Below are 17,699 nucleotides of genomic sequence, written 5' to 3'. Positions count from 1 at the left end.
GGAAGCCCATCGCAGCAGCGTGTGCTGCCCAGCTCGCGTGCATTACAGCTTGGGCGACTTGCAGCGAATCAGAAGCCGGCAGGGGTAAAGTACTGAGATCTGGTGGAGCGGGATCACACCTTTCCCGCTTGCTTGGGGACCAGTTTGGGCTTCTATCGCAAAGGGGGAGCTATAGCAAAGGGGGGGGTATAGAGGAGCCACTTAAAGGTTTAGCTTTAATCTTTACTCAGTACGGTCGATTAATTAGAGTTTAAGTTAGCGGTTGCCTTTGACTTCCAGTCCTAGGGGCGCGTGGGGGTCCCGGTTTGCGCCTGGGTTTCCCTCCCTGCTGCTGCACCTCCCGCTGTTGGGTCTCCCTGTTGCTGCGTCTCCTCGTTGTTACGTTTGTTGCTTTGCAGTGCCTTTCAGAAGCCTTCTGCTAGTATTTGCACATTGAGTTGCCTTTGTGGGGAGAGCTGTGGCTTTTGGGGGGCTTGTTGATTTTCACCGCTAAAGGCCACCACCAGGAGACCGTGCTGCGTTGCCAGGCAACGGGAAAGCTTTCGGCCGCCATTTTGGTTTGATCACGTGGCCTTAAGGCGGCAGCCATTTTAGGAGAGGCAAGCCACGGCTGAGGAGACCGTGCTGCGTTGCCAGGCAACGGGAAAGCTTTCGGCCGCCATTTTGGTTTGATCACGTGGCCTTAAGGCGGCAGCCATTTTAGGAGAGGCAAGCCACGGCTGAGGAACCGCACTGCGTTGCTAAGCTGCGTTGCTAAGCAACGGTAAAGCTTTCGGCCGCCATTTTGGTTGACCACGTGGCCTTGAGGCGGCAGCCATTTTAGGAGAGGCAAGCCGCGTGTGAGCTAAGCCTTCCGTGGGTCCTTATTTTGGCTCTTTGATTAGAATAAACATAGCAACAGAGCCCGGAGCTTAGGTAGCCCTACCACCAGCTCCTTTATTTAAGGCGCAATTTATTTCTGGCAGAACAGCAACTTGCATTCAGTCGGTTGATTAGGCGCTGCATAAGGCAATTCAGTCGTCACTCCGTTGCTGCCTTATCACTTTGACTGTTTTATTACTTCATTTAACTTTGCTGGTATTACTGTTAGTGCCTTAAATTGCCGTGATTGGCCTTATTTTACTTCAAATAAGGTTAATTTGTTTTAATATTAAGTAGAGCCATTTTCCTTGGTAATTTACTTTACTTCTCTATACTTGGATTTATTTCTTGGGATTTGACCTAACCTTGATTGCTTCCACGTTGCTGATATTACTTTATTTAAGGTGCTTGCCTTGGGTAAGCGTAATTAATTCAAGTGTTTCATTTGGCAATAAATCAATAGTGTGCCTCCACTCATTTAGGTAGTAATTTAAATAATTCAGGTTATCTAGGCCTGCTCTGCTTTGCAAACTGCTGTAAGGGTATAACTCAATTTCTCTACCTTCCTCCCTTGAGTGCTAATTGGTTAATTGGTTAAATAAAATAATATAAATAATATAAAATAAAAATAAGAAACCACTAATTTTATATCAGTTAGAGCAATACCAGCGCTGACAGTACTGAGCTAATACCATTTTACTTGAAGCAAACACAACCGCTTGGGCTGTTATTTGGTTTTTTCTCTTGTGCTAAGTCCGTCCAGTGCAGCCAATACTGAACTATAGTACAGGCCCCTGCTTCTTTGTTTGCTCACGCATAACTAATAAGCTTCTTGCTTCTGATTGGGTAACCCAGGGCGTTGAGTGAGGATATGTCGGCACAGGGTAATCAGGTAAATGACGTTGTACCTGGGGGGAACCAGGGGGAGTCTCAACCATTTATTATTCCTAGTAACCCTCAGGCTTTGGCCCAGTTTTTCACTGCCTTTCAGGAGTTTTACAATCTAAGGTCTGCAGGCCAAGCGGCACCCGCGCCAGGGGCAGCAACTCCAACGGCAATCACGACAGCGCCTTCAGCGGGAATCGGGTCGCCAATGACAACGGCAGCAGGACCTTCAGCGCCATCTGCGCCAATAGCATTTTCCCAGGATTACATTGAAGATTCTCAACTCAAGGAGGTAGTACTTCCCGGTACTTCTGCATCCACAGTGGCTGTGTTGACTGCGGCAAAAAAGGCTGCAGGTCGGCTTAAGAAAAACACCGGCTCTCAAAAGTCGGCCCCCTCAGGCAAGTCGAGGGGAGGCCAGAGGGGAGCCGGGAAGGGCAAGGCTAGCGCCCAGGGCTCCAAGGCTACTAACCCTAAAAAGGACCCAGGTGTGCCTAGTCTCTTTCAGATTCCTCCCCTGCAGTCGGCGCCGGTCGAGGTCGTGTCAGAATCAACTTCAGATGAAGAAGAGCACGATCGGCAGGCGGTACAGGCAGACAACGCTCCGGGACAGGCCCCCCCTGAGGTCCCGTCGGGAAAGAGGAAAGAAAAAAGGAAGCACACGGCCAAGAAGAGCAAGAAGAGCAGGCGGTCGGAATCCGAGGACGACTCAGGTACTTCTTCCTCATCCGATTCTGATAGCGATGCGCCTAGGGAGGAGTATTGGGGCCACGGGGAGGATTCCGTGGGTCTTCCCGCATGGGCACATGAACGGAGGGCCAACTCCTATCGTAAGACCTTCAATGGGACCCTGGAATGGAAGGATGGCTCCCTGGTGCCTGATGTAAAAACCTCCACTCACTTGTCCACAGATTTCATTGTGGGCAACCACTTATCCCAAAGAAAAAGAGATAAAATCCTCAATGGGGATTATATTGACATATTCAGATTGTTGCCCCCTGCAAAACTAACAGGTAAAGGTGAAAAGAGGCGCAGTTACGGGAAGCGCAGGTACAGAACGCCAAGGGTCGAGCGTACCTTCGACAATTGGCTCAATGGGTTCCAGGTGTTCATAGGTGTGGTCAGCGCCGCTTATCCTAAACGGGCGATGCATTTGATTGCATACTTGGCCCATGTGAGGAGGGCGCGGGAATTAGCCGGTGATATTGCTGCCCTGAATTATGACGAAGATTTTCGTAGAAATGCTTCCTTGCTATCCTCCACTCGCTGGGACCTGAGGGACCAAAATATTTGGTCGGATCATGTGGGCCCCTTTGTGGAAAAGAAGTACCAGGATCCATCTAAATCTTGGAGGACCGTCGCCAAGCAGAAGCGTCTATGTTGGGAATTTAATAAAGGGGTTTGTGCGAGACCGGCCTGTAAGTACAGTCACGAATGTGAAAGATGTTCGGGTAATCACCCATCTACTGCCTGCGTTAAAGGGAGGCAGCCCTTTCGGGGTGGAAGGGGCTCTTTCAATCAGGGTCCCAGAGGTGGCCAGGGAGCCTCTTTCGGATCTCAAGGGAACAGGCAGTAACCTTAATTTGGCATTGGCCTATTCCCCCATCAAGCTGGCCCCGTTAAAAAACCTTTTAGACAGCTACCCCAACAGGACAGCAGCAGGGTACCTATGGGAGGGCTTTAGTACTGGTTTCAGAATCCCGGTTGCGTTTCCACCCAACTCGGGCGATCCCCCTAATCAGAAGTCAGTCAGGGAGATGCCGGAGGTTGCCCGTAAGAAAATTAACAAAGAAATCAAAGCAGGTAGGGTAGCCGGCCCCTTTTTAGCTCCTCCAATCATTGGCCTTCATGTATCCCCTTTAGGCATAGTCCCCAAGAAAGCGCCGGGCGAGTTTCGCATGATTCACAACCTTTCCTACCCAAAGGGAGGGTCTGTCAATGATGCGATACCGCAGGAGCTTTGTACAGTGAGATACGCCACCTTTGACCAAGCGGTCAGAGTCATTCGCAAGTTTGGAAGGGGCGCTTGGCTGGCAAAATGTGACATTGAGTCGGCCTTTCGGCTCCTGCCAGTGCACCCGGAAGATTTCCGGTGGCTCGGATTCAAATTTGAGGGGGCTTATTTTGTGGACAAAGCTATGCCCATGGGTTGCTCAGTGGCCTGCGCAGCCTTTGAGGCATTCAGTACCTTCCTGGACTGGGCCCTTCGCTTTAGAACTGGCACGGAAGGTGTGTCGCACTACTTGGATGATTTTATCCTCGTAGCTGATAGCAGACATAGGTGTGCAGAGCTTCTCAAAGCTTTCATATCATTAGCAGGGGAGCTAGGAGTTCCCCTAGCCGACGACAAAACAGAGGGCCCAGCAACAACCATGGTCTACTTAGGCATCGAGTTGGACACTGTAGCGCAGACCTCAAAACTCCCCAGAGAGAAACTGGTGGCACTTGGTGACCTTATTCGGCAACTCCTCCCCCTTAAAAAAGTTACACTTAGGCAGATACAATCACTTCTCGGTCATTTAAATTTCGCCTGCCGGGTAGTTTCCCCTGGCCGTCCTTTCTGTAGCCGCCTCGCGAAGCTGTCGGCAGGCCTGCGTTCCCCTCATCATAGGATTCGGCTTTCTAAGGAAGTAAAATCTGATCTACAAATTTGGTTGAAGTTCCTCGAGAACTACAACGGTATTTCCCTATGGCAAGAGAACTTGTCACTGCAGGTGGACTTTCAAGTGCATTCGGACGCGTCAGGCTCCCTCGGGTTTGGCGTTTACTTTAAAGGGCAATGGTGTGCCCAGCGTTGGCCTGAAGCATGGAGGGGAGGGCCCATTACCAGGGATCTAACCTTCCTAGAATTCTTCCCAATTGTAGTGGCAGTCCACTTATGGTCAGAGGTTTTCAGCAACCATAGGGTTTGCTTCCACACCGACAACCAGGCGGTAGTAGCAGTCCTCACTAGGCAGGCCGCGCATTCCTCAAGAGTTGGTGCCCTTCTGCGTTCCTTTGTTCTCCGCTGTTTAGAACTTAATATCCACTTTTCCGCCAAATTTGTGCCTGGTGTTAACAATGATATCGCGGATGCCCTATCTCGTTTTCAGATGGACCGCTTCCGCTCGTTAGCACCGGATGCTCAGTTACTACCTCAGCCCTTCCCGGAACAGCTGTGGAGACTTGGGGACCAGAGTCCTGGGAACCAGAAGTGATTCAGGGAGTATTAGCTTCATTGGCGCCCTCCACGTTGAGATCTTATAAGAAGGCGTGGTCGGATTTCTTAAAGTTCCGGGCAAAATCCAGCGCCGCCAGGAGCAACGCCCCTCCCGTTAGGTCTGAGGTCTTGTCCTATTTAGTGCACTTAAAACGCCTGGGACGTGCCCCAAAAACCCTCAACCTACAGGCCGCAGCAATTTCTTTCTTTTGCAAAGCGTTATTTTCGTCAGATCCATGTGCTGAATTTGTCATACGAAAGTCTCTAGAAGGTTGGCGTAGGCTGCAGCCCCCAGCCCGGGACTTGAGGAGGCCTATTTCTTTTGACATACTTTTCCAAATCCATAAAAGGTTGAGAACGGTCTGTTGGTCAAAGTATGAGGCACGCCTGTTTTCAGCAGCATACTCCATCGCCTTTTTCGGGGCGATGCGTGTGGGTGAGGTGGTTTTTGAGGATGGTCAGCTTGGCTCCTCCCGGGGCTTACTGTTGAGTGACATCACACTTTCACGCGAAGATTTGATTGTACGGATTCGCAGTTCCAAGACAGACCAGTTCGGGAGGGGGGCTCTGGTCCGGCTTCTGGCAACAGGGGAACTAGGCCCGTGTCCGGTTAAGGACACCAGACGCTTCTTGTCTATGAGACCTAACATGGCGGGGCCTCTTTTGATCCATGCGGACGGTGTACCCCTGACGCGGCACCAGTTCACCAGGGTCATGCGCTTAACTCTTAAAGCATGTGGCTTCCCACCGGCAGATTTCGCGGCGCACTCCTTTAGGATTGGAGCGGCCACCACGGCAATGCACCTGGGCCTTACGGCCGAGAGGATTAAGGATCTAGGCCGCTGGAAATCGGACGCATACAAACGTTATCTAAGAAAGAATTTGTAATTTCCCAGTTGGGGGTTCACTGACCATGGCCCATTCTTTTGATTTCTTGCAGGAAATATGGGAGTGCGCGTCTGGTTAATCGGGCACAGCATCGTGCATTGGGCCAGGGTCCGCGCCATCAATTCCGGTCTTGGGCCGCGACTGGGCTTGCCTGATGGCATCACAATATCTTGGATCTCGCGGAGGGGAATGCGTTGGGCTGAGATGTTGCCCGCATTTAAGACCAGAGTCGCGAGAGAGGGCCCCCCGGATGCTTTATTGATACAATTGGGTGAAAACGACCTGGCCTATAGAAAGGCGGTCGATTTGCAGTGGCACATATTCGGTGACCTGGAGGAGCTTAAGTCCACTTACCCAAACCTCACAATCATTTGGGCCTCCTTGATGGAGAGGCGGGTTTGGAGGGATTGCAGGTGCCCGATGGCCATAAATAGGGCGAGGAAAGCCGTGGATCGGGCGGTGGTGCGTAGAGTGGCAGCCCTGGGGGGAAAGGTCATACGACACCCGGGCATTCGTTTCAATGGTGAGGCCCTCTACCGGTTTGATGGCGTGCATCTGTCTGATGCAGGAAATGATATATGGCTGGAGGATATAGCTATGGGGATAAGGGATTGGTTCAGGCGTGAGAGGATTGGCGGCGAGCGTTTGCTCGTGTGGCGGTAGGCATTGGTATGAAGGGGTTAAGACGATGTGTGGGGGGGGAGGAACGCCATCACCTCCCCCCAGCGAGCGAAGGGTGGTCCGTTAAAGGACCCCGGGGGGCGTGGCCCTGTCCGAAGCCTATGGAGGTGTGGGCCAAAGGCACGCCCCAGAGCGGTGACCCGGGGGAGCTCCTAGTCGACGTGCCTCGCGGGAGTCTCCCCCGATATAAGGTTAACCCTTCCCCGTGTCTCCAGCAAATGGGCTGGAGCCGGATAGCCGTTAGGACCAATGCCTATGCCAATGCCTCTCATTCCTGAATTCAATAAAGTTGTGGCCTAATTCGCCCAATTAACCTTACATACGGTGTCCTGTGTCTTTATTTATCCTGGTGGGGGCGGGAACTCGCCACGCAAAGCCACTTCCGGGCCTGCCCCAGGAGGTGGGGTTGCGGGCTTCACGCCCCACCCACGCGAGCGGGGGCTGGCCCCAGCCCCCGCGAGAGTAGGGGAATCCCCGTCGGGCCCGCCCCCCCCAGCCAGCCAATCAGCTGGTCGGCGGGGGGGGCGTGGCTTGCCCTATTTATGGCCGGCGCGGAGGGGGCTCGCCCTCTTTTCGCCGGCTCGCCCCCCACGTTTTCCCACCCTCCCTCCCTTTAAGTAGGTTTAGGTTTAGGCACGCCTTTGACTTTGCTATGGACTTCGGTCTGTCGCCGCAAGGGGCATGGTAGGAATTTTTCCCAATTGGCAATTTCGGGCCTTTTGGTTTTTCGCCTACCTCGTAGCAACTCGTCACAACTTCTCGGCATTGGCGGTAGGCATTGGTATGAAGGGGTTAAGACGATGTGTGGGGGGGGAGGAACGCCATCACCTCCCCCCAGCGAGCGAAGGGTGGTCCGTTAAAGGACCCCGGGGGGCGTGGCCCTGTCCGAAGCCTATGGAGGTGTGGGCCAAAGGCACGCCCCAGAGCGGTGACCCGGGGGAGCTCCTAGTCGACGTGCCTCGCGGGAGTCTCCCCCGATATAAGGTTAACCCTTCCCCGTGTCTCCAGCAAATGGGCTGGAGCCGGATAGCCGTTAGGACCAATGCCTATGCCAATGCCTCTCATTCCTGAATTCAATAAAGTTGTGGCCTAATTCGCCCAATTAACCTTACATACGGTGTCCTGTGTCTTTATTTATCCTGGTGGGGGCGGGAACTCGCCACGCAACAACACCTAGTCTACTTTGGGGGAGGGAGGGAGGGAGGGAGGGAGGGAGGGAGGGAGGGAGGGAGGGAGGAAGGAAGGAAGGAAGGAAGGAAGGAAGGAAGGAAGGCCTCACTGCATCTATGACAACCAGTTCCATGATATACAGGTATGTTGCTAGAGCCCCCAAACTCTAAACTGATTGTGCAGCCAATAAGAGAAGAAATTTGCAACTGCTGATGGAGCTTTTCCACTGCTTCCTACTAGTCACCCTCTATACAAAGAGGTCCAAATGCCAACACACTTATTAAGTAGCAGAGCCAATTAGAATCAGGCATGTATTTTGATTATCCATAAGGCTACTTAGGAGCATGGATTCTAGAATTTAACATCTTGAGTCTCTTGAACCCAAGGGGGGGTGGGCAAACACCAGTTGGATTGTCCACTCTCCCATCACATGAGACAGACAGATTCCTACTGGAAATCTCCCAGTCATCTTTTTGGAAAATGCAATATCAAACCTAAAGATGATGAAGTTAACCACCAATCATTGCAAAAGATGGTAAGTCCTCTAAGCTGGTCCTAGGGCTGGATCAAATGACAGCTGAGTCAGGGTAAGATAAAAGCAGTAGGCGAGTGGGTTTAAGACATTAAAAGATGCTGCTTCTCTAGAGGTCCTGGAATTCTTACTGACATTAGCAACAGCTCCCTGAAGGAACTAACAAGCAGTAGTCACTTGATTTAAACCACACAAGCAATGGTCTTAGGATGTTTTCAGCCGTGTTGACATTTTGCCACTGCTTTATATCATGGGATGCAGTTCATAAGGTATCCAAATACATTTTTGGGAGTCACAGAAATACATGGATATTATGGTACCACCATATGTTCACAAAGGTGTCTTGGTTTTTTTACTACATTTCTTATTTCCAATCCTGGCAAGCAATCAGAAAAGTGAAAAATCAAAATTTGAAGCCAACTCCTGTGTACTTGCCTATCATCCTAGAGGTATCATTTGCAAATTAAACGCGTGGGCAGACACACACTCGGCGGCAAAACACAACACTACCAGCACATTACAAGAATGCCTGAACAGCTACCAATAGTAAATAGATGACATCACTGAACACTGGAGGATAGCTTGCCAATGCACTGCTGCAAGCTAAATATAATTATATGAAATCCCCTCCCCAAACTAATCCGCAGTTTTTGTTGACATCCTTTCATCTCATTTAGGGAGAAATTCACTGTCCACACTGTTGTATATCCATATCTGAAAAGTGGAATGAAACGCAACACTTTAAAGGTAGGCAGTAAACTTGCCTCACAATAGTGCTATTCCAGAATTATGAGAGTAAAAAGGTAAAGGTAAAGGTACCCCTGCCCGTACGGGCCAGTCTTGACAGACTCTGGGGTTGTGTGCCCATCTCACTTAAGAGGCCAGGGGCCAGCGCTGTCCGGAGACACTTCCGGGTCACGTGGCCAGCATGACATCGCTGCTCTGGCGAGCCAGAGCCGCACACGGAAACGCCGTTTACCTTCCCGCTGGTAAGCGGTCCCTATTTATCTACTTGCACCCGGAGGGGCTTTCGAACTGCTAGGTTGGCAGGCGCTGGGACCGAGCAGCGGGAGCGCAGCCCGCCGCAGGGATTCGAACCGCCGACCTTTCGATCGGCAAGTCCTAGGCGCTGAGGCTTTAACCCACAGCGCCACCTGCGTCCCTATGAGAGTACACAAGAATAAATGATCAGAAAAATTATCTTCCTTAAATGCCAGTGCAGACCAGGACCTGCAACTAATCTAAGTCACCTGAAACCACACTGAGAATGGAAAAAGTTAGATCGACATCTAGAGAGATGCCAGGAGGACAAGGCCTGCAAGGACCAATGCTTGGGCCTCCATCACACAAAAAATGCGATAACGGGCAAAGACCTTCATTTGAGCAGCATGTGAAATCAAGTGCCACTTGGCTAAGGCCTCAGCAATTGCCTAATTATCACTTCAAAAAAAGAGCTTGCAGCAGCAGATCAGGATTGCTGCAGCACCTGTCATTAGCACCAACTATCACTCATTATACCCAAATTTCTTAACTTAGCTGAGCCATGCAATTTTTTTTCTTCTGCAAAATTTTCAGTAGATACCTGCAACACCGCCCTCCCCCAAAGCCCACCATTTTCTCCTCTGATGTTTAAAGGTAAAGGTAAAGGGACCCCTGAGCATTAGGTCCAGTCGTGGCCGACTCTGGGGTTGCGGTGCTCATCTCGCTTTATTGGCCGAGGGAGCCGGCGTGCAGCTTCTGGGTCATGTGGCCAGCATGACTAAGCTGCTTCTGGCGAACCAGAGCAGCGCACGGAAACGCTATTTACCTTCCTGCTGGAGCGGTACCTACTTGCACTTTGATGAGTTTTCAAACTGCTAGGGGGGCAGGAGCCGGGATTGAGCAATAGGAGCTCACCCCATCGTGGGGATTCGAACCGCCGACCTTCTGATCGGCAAGTCCTAGGCTCTGTGGTTTAACCCACAGCGCCTCCCACGTCCCTCCTCTGATGTTTAGGAGCACACAATCAAGACACTGCACTAGAGTTTAGAAGAAATCCCAGACCCAAGGGAGGCTGAACCAAAAAATGCCTCAGCTCTTTCTTCCTCGCCACCTTCATGTCTGGAACTCCCACAACACCTTCTTGTTGGCACCCCCATCTCTCTCCTGCTTCAAATCCCTCCTAGTTCTCCCCTTGGTTCTCATCACCTACTGAAACTAAGCCCAAGGACATGGAATTGAAAGGATGTTCTTCATCTGTTTGGTGTCAAATCTTTCTTTGTAGCCTTCCATGTATTCAAGTTTAAATTGTAAGCTCCTAAAGGCAGGGATCTGCCTTTTTTTTTACTCTGTAACACAAACAAGGATGGTGCTGCATTTTTATATATAAGAAACTGCCATGGGCTCAGGTTTTATGTGGAAGCCACAAGCCTAGAGCAATTGTTGCAAATATGGGCTAAAAAACTGTCCTGTAGGAAAAGCTTGTAACCAAGGTTTGCATGGAGAAGATCCCAGTTCCAATCAATGGCACCTCCAAACAGGACTGGAAAGATTCCTATATGAAACCTTAGAGAGTTGTGTAAGGCAATGCTGAACAAGATTTGGGATCGTGCAGGTTCCTACATAGCAAGGTTTACCTAAGCCCAAGGAGATACGTTTCTGTGTAGCGCAAACAAAAAATATCCGTTTTGATACTCCCCTATTTCTGACCATCTGTGCACTAAACCAGGAGGTTTTATGTTATTGCTTACTGTATTTTGACCCCACCATTTCTCCTAGTAGCTCAGGGTAGCAGACACAGATCCCCACCTGAGGTTCCCCAATAAGCTTCATGGGCTTTAAAGGGAGATAAAAGTAAAGATAGGAACTAACAATAAGGTCAAGTGCAGAATAAGGGCTGAAGTAAGAAGCAGAAGGAAGCATACAGCCTAAAGTTAGAGCAACAACAAACCTCAAGTTAAACAGATTGGGGCCCGATCAGTGTACTGACGTCCACGCAAGCAAAGCAGTACAGCACATGCAAAATAGTAAGTGGATGGAGTGATCTTCTGGTGCAGCTAATTCGGTAGCTCTGTAGCAGAGCTAAGGAAGCAATGTCTCTGTTCCAGCCTTCAAGAAGAACTCTTGGCATTCCCAAATCAACCCAGAAGCAACTAAAGCTCAGAGACTTTCAAGGGAGAAGCAGACATATACCGAGAACACACATGCACAGTGAAAAGGAGACGTTGTGCTTACGAGGATACACTTTCCTGGTTCCAGACTCCAGACAGAGTTCTCTGTGTTGATCTTGTGAGTGAGGGTGCCTTCCATGAGCACACGGGACCCACTTCCCTCCACCACAGCCACGGAAATTGAACTACTACCGATGTTCACAGAAACCTGGGGGGAGGAAAAACGATAGAGAAGAAAATTAGAAAGGTAATTTCACCCTTTGTTGCTCCTTCCAGAGGACCTGAATGGAATTACAATGTGGGACAAATAATGAGGTTTACAGTAAAAGTACCCATGACCGTTAGGTCCAGTCACGGACGACTCTGGGGTTGCAGCACTCATCTCGCTCTATAGGCCGAGGGAGCCGGCGTTTGTCCACAGACAGCTTCCGGGTCATGTGGCCAGCATGACTAAGCTGCTTCTGGCGAACCAGAGCAGTGCACAGAAAAGCCGTTTACTTTCCCGCCAGAGCGTTACCTATTTATCTACTTGGACTCTGACGTGCTTTTGAACTGCTAGGCTGGCAGGAGCTGCGACCGAGCAACAGGAGCTCACCCCTGTTTGAATCGAGGGGATTCAAATGCTGACCTTCTGATCGGCAAGCCCTAGGCTCTGTGGTTTAGACCACAGCGCCACCCGAATCCCAGAGGTTTACAGTGAGTAACTTAAAATATCTCTTATCGTTTGTAATCTTGCCTTTAGTTTTTACTATAAAGGGCCCAGGGCCACTTAAAAACACAAAACAAAGCACTGGTTTTGTTTTAAAAAGAACAATGATGGCTTAGTCAAAACAAAAAATTCCTTCCAGTAGCACCTTATTCCTTCCAGTAGCACCTTCCAGTGGACCAACACGGCTACCTATCTGTAAATGATGGCTTAGTGAGAGACTAGGACTAAGAAGACCCTCTCAGATAAGGAAAACTATAATTAAGCTGTCATTTCCACCATTATTCCAAGGTATAGAGGCTTTCTAAAGTAACCCTAATCATTCTAAGGGATCGAGACAAAAATAATTTCTATACATTAAAATAACTCTTTAACATATCCTAGTGGAATTCCTTCAGTTAACAACAAACAAAACAGAGTGTAAATTATGGGGGGAAGCCTGCAAAGCTTTCTTTCACTGATATAGACATCGGGTCCAGAGGTTCTATGATCAGTACCATGATTGTGTACAATTGGCATGATGAACAGCGGAGACTGTCATATGGCAAATCCAAGATATGTGCGGCAAGTGACTTGCCGCTTGTCAAGGCAGGCAAGGGCAATATAGTACTGCTGCATATTCAGTCTTCCTAGTCCTATATTTGGAAACATGGTGATGTGTGGTGAGGAAAGAAACTGACTCTCATATATGGTCTTCATATTGAAAACTAAAAAACCCTACCCACCCCCCTAAAAATCAAAGTCCTTAAAAGCATGAAAGTTTGCAATAGATATGCTTGCATGTTTTTGACTACTTTATTCAGAGTTTGGATCTCACTTGAAATGTTCATGTGCTATCATTGTTTAGGTAACTTTTGGTGACTCATCTTCTCAGAGTAAGAAGTAAACAGAGATGGAGACTGCTTCAGTAAGTAACTGTGTCGCAACTGCATTTGAAAGATGGAAAGAACTAAAAATAAAACGGGACACTTTTGAGAGATAATTGTCTAGAGCAGACTATCGAGTCTTAGAAGAGATGAATACCTTGTGCAGCAAGCCAGGAATGGAAAAGTAGGTTACTAATCCAGAACTTAGAAGAAATATGTATACTAAAAAGGGTTGTGTGTGCCTGCAAAGGAATGTCAGAAGGAGCTGCTTATCTTGCAACAATTTAGTCTATTTTTAGAAAATGTAGTATTAAAAGAAGCACTAACAAAAAACCAAAACGTAAGTCATGAGGATAATCTTAGAAGAAAGCCCTGGGGAAATGGGAGGAGGAAAAGATGATGAAAAGAAAATGAGCTATAGGGCAGAATTTATCATTATACTGTAATGTGCTTTGCTTTTGGGACCCAATTTTCCTTCCAGAAAGACAGTTGAAAACATTGGAGGACCATTACTTATGCAGAATGAATAAGCAGCAATGAAGCCCCACTCTGACCACAGGAAGTTCTGTTTAGCAGAACCCCAACTTATGAAACTTTACCTTCCAGTGACCACAGTTCTTCTGCTGACCTAGTAAGGACTAAACCTTTTGTATATGCATAGAATATGCACAACCCTGCAACTGTATTGGACCAAATAACATAGCCTTTTCATCAGATTGGCTGGTCACAAAGAATTTTGATCACTGGACTGGACAGACTGCACACCTTGCTTGTATGCTGTGCGTGACACTGTTGTTGCAGGCCAGGTTTTCACAATCAAAATAACGTTCCTTGCTTCATTTATCACCAAACAGCAATAGTGGACTTATAAAAGTGTTATAAACAGGACACACTGCTATTATGCTATGATTTACACTTTTTCGTGCACTACTGAGACTATGTATACTATGAAAACGAAGAGCCCAGGGCTCCAACAAATTAACCTTGACAGTGAAAAGGATTTAAAAAGGGCGCAGATTTGACACACACAGAGCTCAATAGTTGTAACACCATTTCTTCAGCTGGGCAATTAAGTGCTGAGCAGGCACACAGGGGGAAGGAGAACGCAGTTATAGTCCTTTCTAGCCCCCTCACAAATGAATGCCATTCACAATGCACATCTGGAGGAGGGAAGCAAACCCTACTGTGTTTCAAAAAAGCAGAACAAAGACTAAAAACTTGAGATTTTGCTTCAGCTATAGTTATCACTCCAGTTGTAACCCACAAGTACGACACATTTGAAGATGTGCTGTAGCTGTGCAGGAGGCAGTGCATTTTCAAAATGTAGAATCAGATGTTGAAGCTTCAGTTAAGAGAATGTCACAGGCCTTAGAGAGCTCAGAAATTAAACCCAACACTGACTTGGCTTTCAACCTCAATTGCTTCTCACAGAAATGTACCCACAAACGCCTACTGAAAGCATAGAAATAAGTCAACAAAATGCTCCCCCCAAAATGAGAAGTGTTGTAAGCAAGAGAACTATTTTCTTCTAATTTCAAGCTTTCGGTGAACATCTCAGAAACTGAGGTGACAGGATAGGGTTAAAATAACAAAGGAAACCCCATTCCCTGTTGTTTTCATTCTGTTTATATAAGGTAAACATGGCATTAAAAACACCAAATCAAAGGGCCAACAATGATTGAAATAAAAGCATGTTCAATCAATTTAGGTTTGTATATTAATAAAAAGAACAGTGCTAAGCTAGTTCTGTTTTCTGATTACAAAGATTAGCCTTCCTTCAGTGAAACTGGGTTGCTGTATGGCAGATGGATTCATATTCAGGAACACAAAATAAAATGAGATTGAAAATAACATGAAGTGACTGCATCAGTTATCAAACTGTGGCTTTCAGGGACAGTAAGCGTACTCACTGCTCATGCTAGGCTGCTCATTAAAATAAAATAAAAAAGGACTGAGGGTGAAAAATAGAACCACAAGCTCTCTATGATTTATAGCTGCCCCCTTTTCTCCAAGCTAACTGAACCCTCGCCGTTCCTGCCTAGGTCCCTCTGGGCTCTTTAAAGAAAATCATTCTTCATATAATGCGTAAGTAATTTATGGAGTTTTCTGCCACAAAATATGACAGTGGTCAATGGCTTGCATTTCTGTAAATGCAAATTTATAGCAGACAGGCCCTATCAATAGCTATTGGCAAGGACAGCTTAATAAAGTCTACATATTCAGAGGCAGTCTGACACCAGATGAGGGACAAACAGCGGAGTGTGTAAGCATCCAGCTGGCCATTGTGAGAAACAGGATCCTGGTGTAGATCAATCTAACCCCGAAGGGCTCCTCCCTATGTTTTTTGGCGAATAATAAGATGTCTTGGTTCACACGCAATGCTAAACCATAGTTTAGTGTTATACGCATGGGTACTGGGTTCATGCACTCCCCCTTCCATTATCCTCCACCTGTTGAACTGCAAGGAGATTGGAAACTTTTGCTCCTGCTTTCAGCTAATTTATTCATTAGGTCCTGAGAACTGTGGTTTGTGTTAAATATGGTTTAGGAAACTAGCCAGGATCATTAACTACAGTGGTTTTGTTTCCCTAAACCATAGTTAACGCTAATCACAGTTTGTCCAGGTTTGGATATAAATGAGCAGCCATAGGCAGTGAAAAGCAGAAATAAAATTTTCAATTCCCTCCTTGCGGCAACTCCAAAGGAGTGGGGAAGGAAGGGAAGACAAGACCGATGCTTGCTATTGCTTGTGCACATATAACTGAATCATGGTTTAGCGTACCATGTGAACACGCCCAATGTGTTTGTATTTAATGTCATGCAGTAACAGGAGGTTGGGAGAGAAGAAAGAATACTGCAGATTGATCCCACACAAGGATTTTAACTGTAGCAGGAACCCCCCCACCCCAATCATTCTGTTTGTATAAACTTCACACTCACACACTACATACGCCACATTTATGTTATAAATTCATAACACCACATTTCTGTTATAAATTCATAGAAAGTCAACCATACATTGGATTTGCACTGTTCCATTTTTATTTTTACTCCATGTGACAAGAACTAACAAAGGGGGGTGACTTAGTCCTGGTCAGCCATAATCCCTTCACTGTCTCAGCACATAACACAGGAGCCCTGCCCATGCCAACCCTGATGATCCCAGACAGAAGACAATCAAGATCACAAAGAACCTGCATATGGGAGTGGATTCAAACAAAGGACACTGATCAGATCTTCCCTCAGGGGGCAGGAAACTGCAAAATCCCCTTTGTCTCCTAGAAATTCCTGGAAGGGGAGGGGGGAAAGGAGGAACCAGCCAGGTGACAAGACACTCAAGTTACCACCAACTCCTCCCTCGGCCCCTCCTTTCTGTAATGTATGCCTCCCACAACCCCTCCTTTCTGTAATGTATGCATGATGTTTCTGGGGGTGGGCTAGACCTAAAGGTAAAGGTAAAGGTACCCCTGCCCGTACGGGCCAGTCTTGACAGACTCTGGGGTTGTGCGCCCATCTCACTTAAGAGGCCAGGGGCCAGCGCTGTCCGGAGACACTTCCAGGTCACGTGGCCAGCGTGACATCGCTGCTCTGGTGAGCCAGAGCCGCACACGGAAACGCCGTTTACCTTCCCGCTAGTAAGCGGTCCCTATTTATCTACTTGCACCCAGGGGTGCTTTTGAACTGCTAGGTTGGCAGGCGCTGGGACCGAACAACGGGAGCGCACCCCGCCGCGGGGATTCGAACCGCCGACCTTTCGATCGGCAAGTCCTAGGCGCTGAGGCTTTAACCCACAGCGCCACCTGCGTCCCAGGCTAGACCTAGAGGAGGGGAATTTCAGAAGTTTTTATAAGACCTTGCACACTATTCTTCTGGGTCTTTCCTCTCTCCTGCACGTGAGGGGAATACCCTGTTGCAACAGTTCAATAAAGACCAAGCCTACAGGCTGCTGTTTTGCTCCAAGTTATCCTGGTTGGTGTCTTTGTTTTGTCCAAGGAAGCCCTCGGATTTTTCCTGTAACATAACAGAGGAAAATGCTAATAAACTAGCCATGAGCCTGGCAAGCTCACAGCAGGAAGGGAAGTTTGTGCTTTATTGCACCCCCTGCCACGCTTCAACATCTAGGTCGACATTCTGAAATTTTGCTTTGTCGTAAGGACGATAAATAAATTGCATTTTGAGCTTCCTCAACGAGCTGCCCAGTTACTGTTAAGTGTGCTATCAACTCTTACCCCTAGGTCTGTACTGTCAGTGTCAATTAATGCTCCTGCAACAACAGGGCTATTCTGACATGACAAAGAGCTGTGTAGGTTGAAGCTGATGTACAAAACTAAGTGTGCTCAATTCAGCTGCCCTGAATAAACCGAGGGGAAGAAAAACAAGCCTTTTTTCCAGATGGAAAAACACACGCACACACAAAATATCACTCCTCCCCTCCCTTCTTTTAACAGCTTCTCTGATAGCAGGAAGTGAAAATAAGCCCTCACTCTAACCACTTCAGTCAGTAAGTCCGTCTGTGTACGTCTCTTCAACCTCCCCCTCAATAATGGGGCTGCAGTAGAGATATGCCTCTCTCAGACTGACAAAATAAATTACATCATTCTTCTGTCCAGGGGAAAAAATATTATGTGTGTGTGTGCGTGCCTGTGTGCTGAGGCAGAGAGAGAGAGAGAATGAGAATTAAAAGGGTGCGGAATTTCCACCGTCACCACCTGGGAGACCTTAATGTTACAAGCTACTAAATGAATGGGGAGGAAAGAGGAAC

The 17,699-nt window shown here is 48.0% G+C and overlaps 2 protein-coding genes across 2 annotated transcripts in view; one reads left to right on the top strand and one right to left on the bottom strand.

Annotated features, from left to right (window-relative positions):
* NUDCD3 (NudC domain containing 3) overlaps window positions 1-17,699 on the bottom strand; it is a 64,306-nt gene that overhangs the window by 17,040 nt on the left and 29,567 nt on the right. The window contains exon 4 of the mRNA XM_083713765.1: window positions 11,430-11,573. Coding sequence (XP_083569891.1) covers window positions 11,430-11,573 — 144 coding nt within the window. The remainder of the gene's footprint in view (window positions 1-11,429; window positions 11,574-17,699) is intronic.
* On the top strand, window positions 3,392-7,625 carry LOC310832113 (uncharacterized protein). Its single transcript, XM_083713653.1, has 2 exons — window positions 3,392-4,951; window positions 5,886-7,625. The coding sequence occupies exon 1, from the start codon at window positions 3,504-3,506 to the stop codon at window positions 4,941-4,943; it is 1,440 nt and encodes a 479-aa protein (XP_083569779.1). The 5' UTR covers window positions 3,392-3,503; the 3' UTR covers window positions 4,944-4,951; window positions 5,886-7,625.

The sequence above is a fragment of the Podarcis gaigeae genome, assembly GCF_964106915.1.
Source record: "Podarcis gaigeae genome assembly, chromosome: 15".
In the NCBI taxonomy this organism is placed as follows: Eukaryota; Metazoa; Chordata; class Lepidosauria; order Squamata; family Lacertidae; genus Podarcis; species Podarcis gaigeae.
The sequence above is the reverse complement of the archived record's forward strand: the minus strand, read 5'-3'. Positions and strand labels throughout refer to the sequence as shown.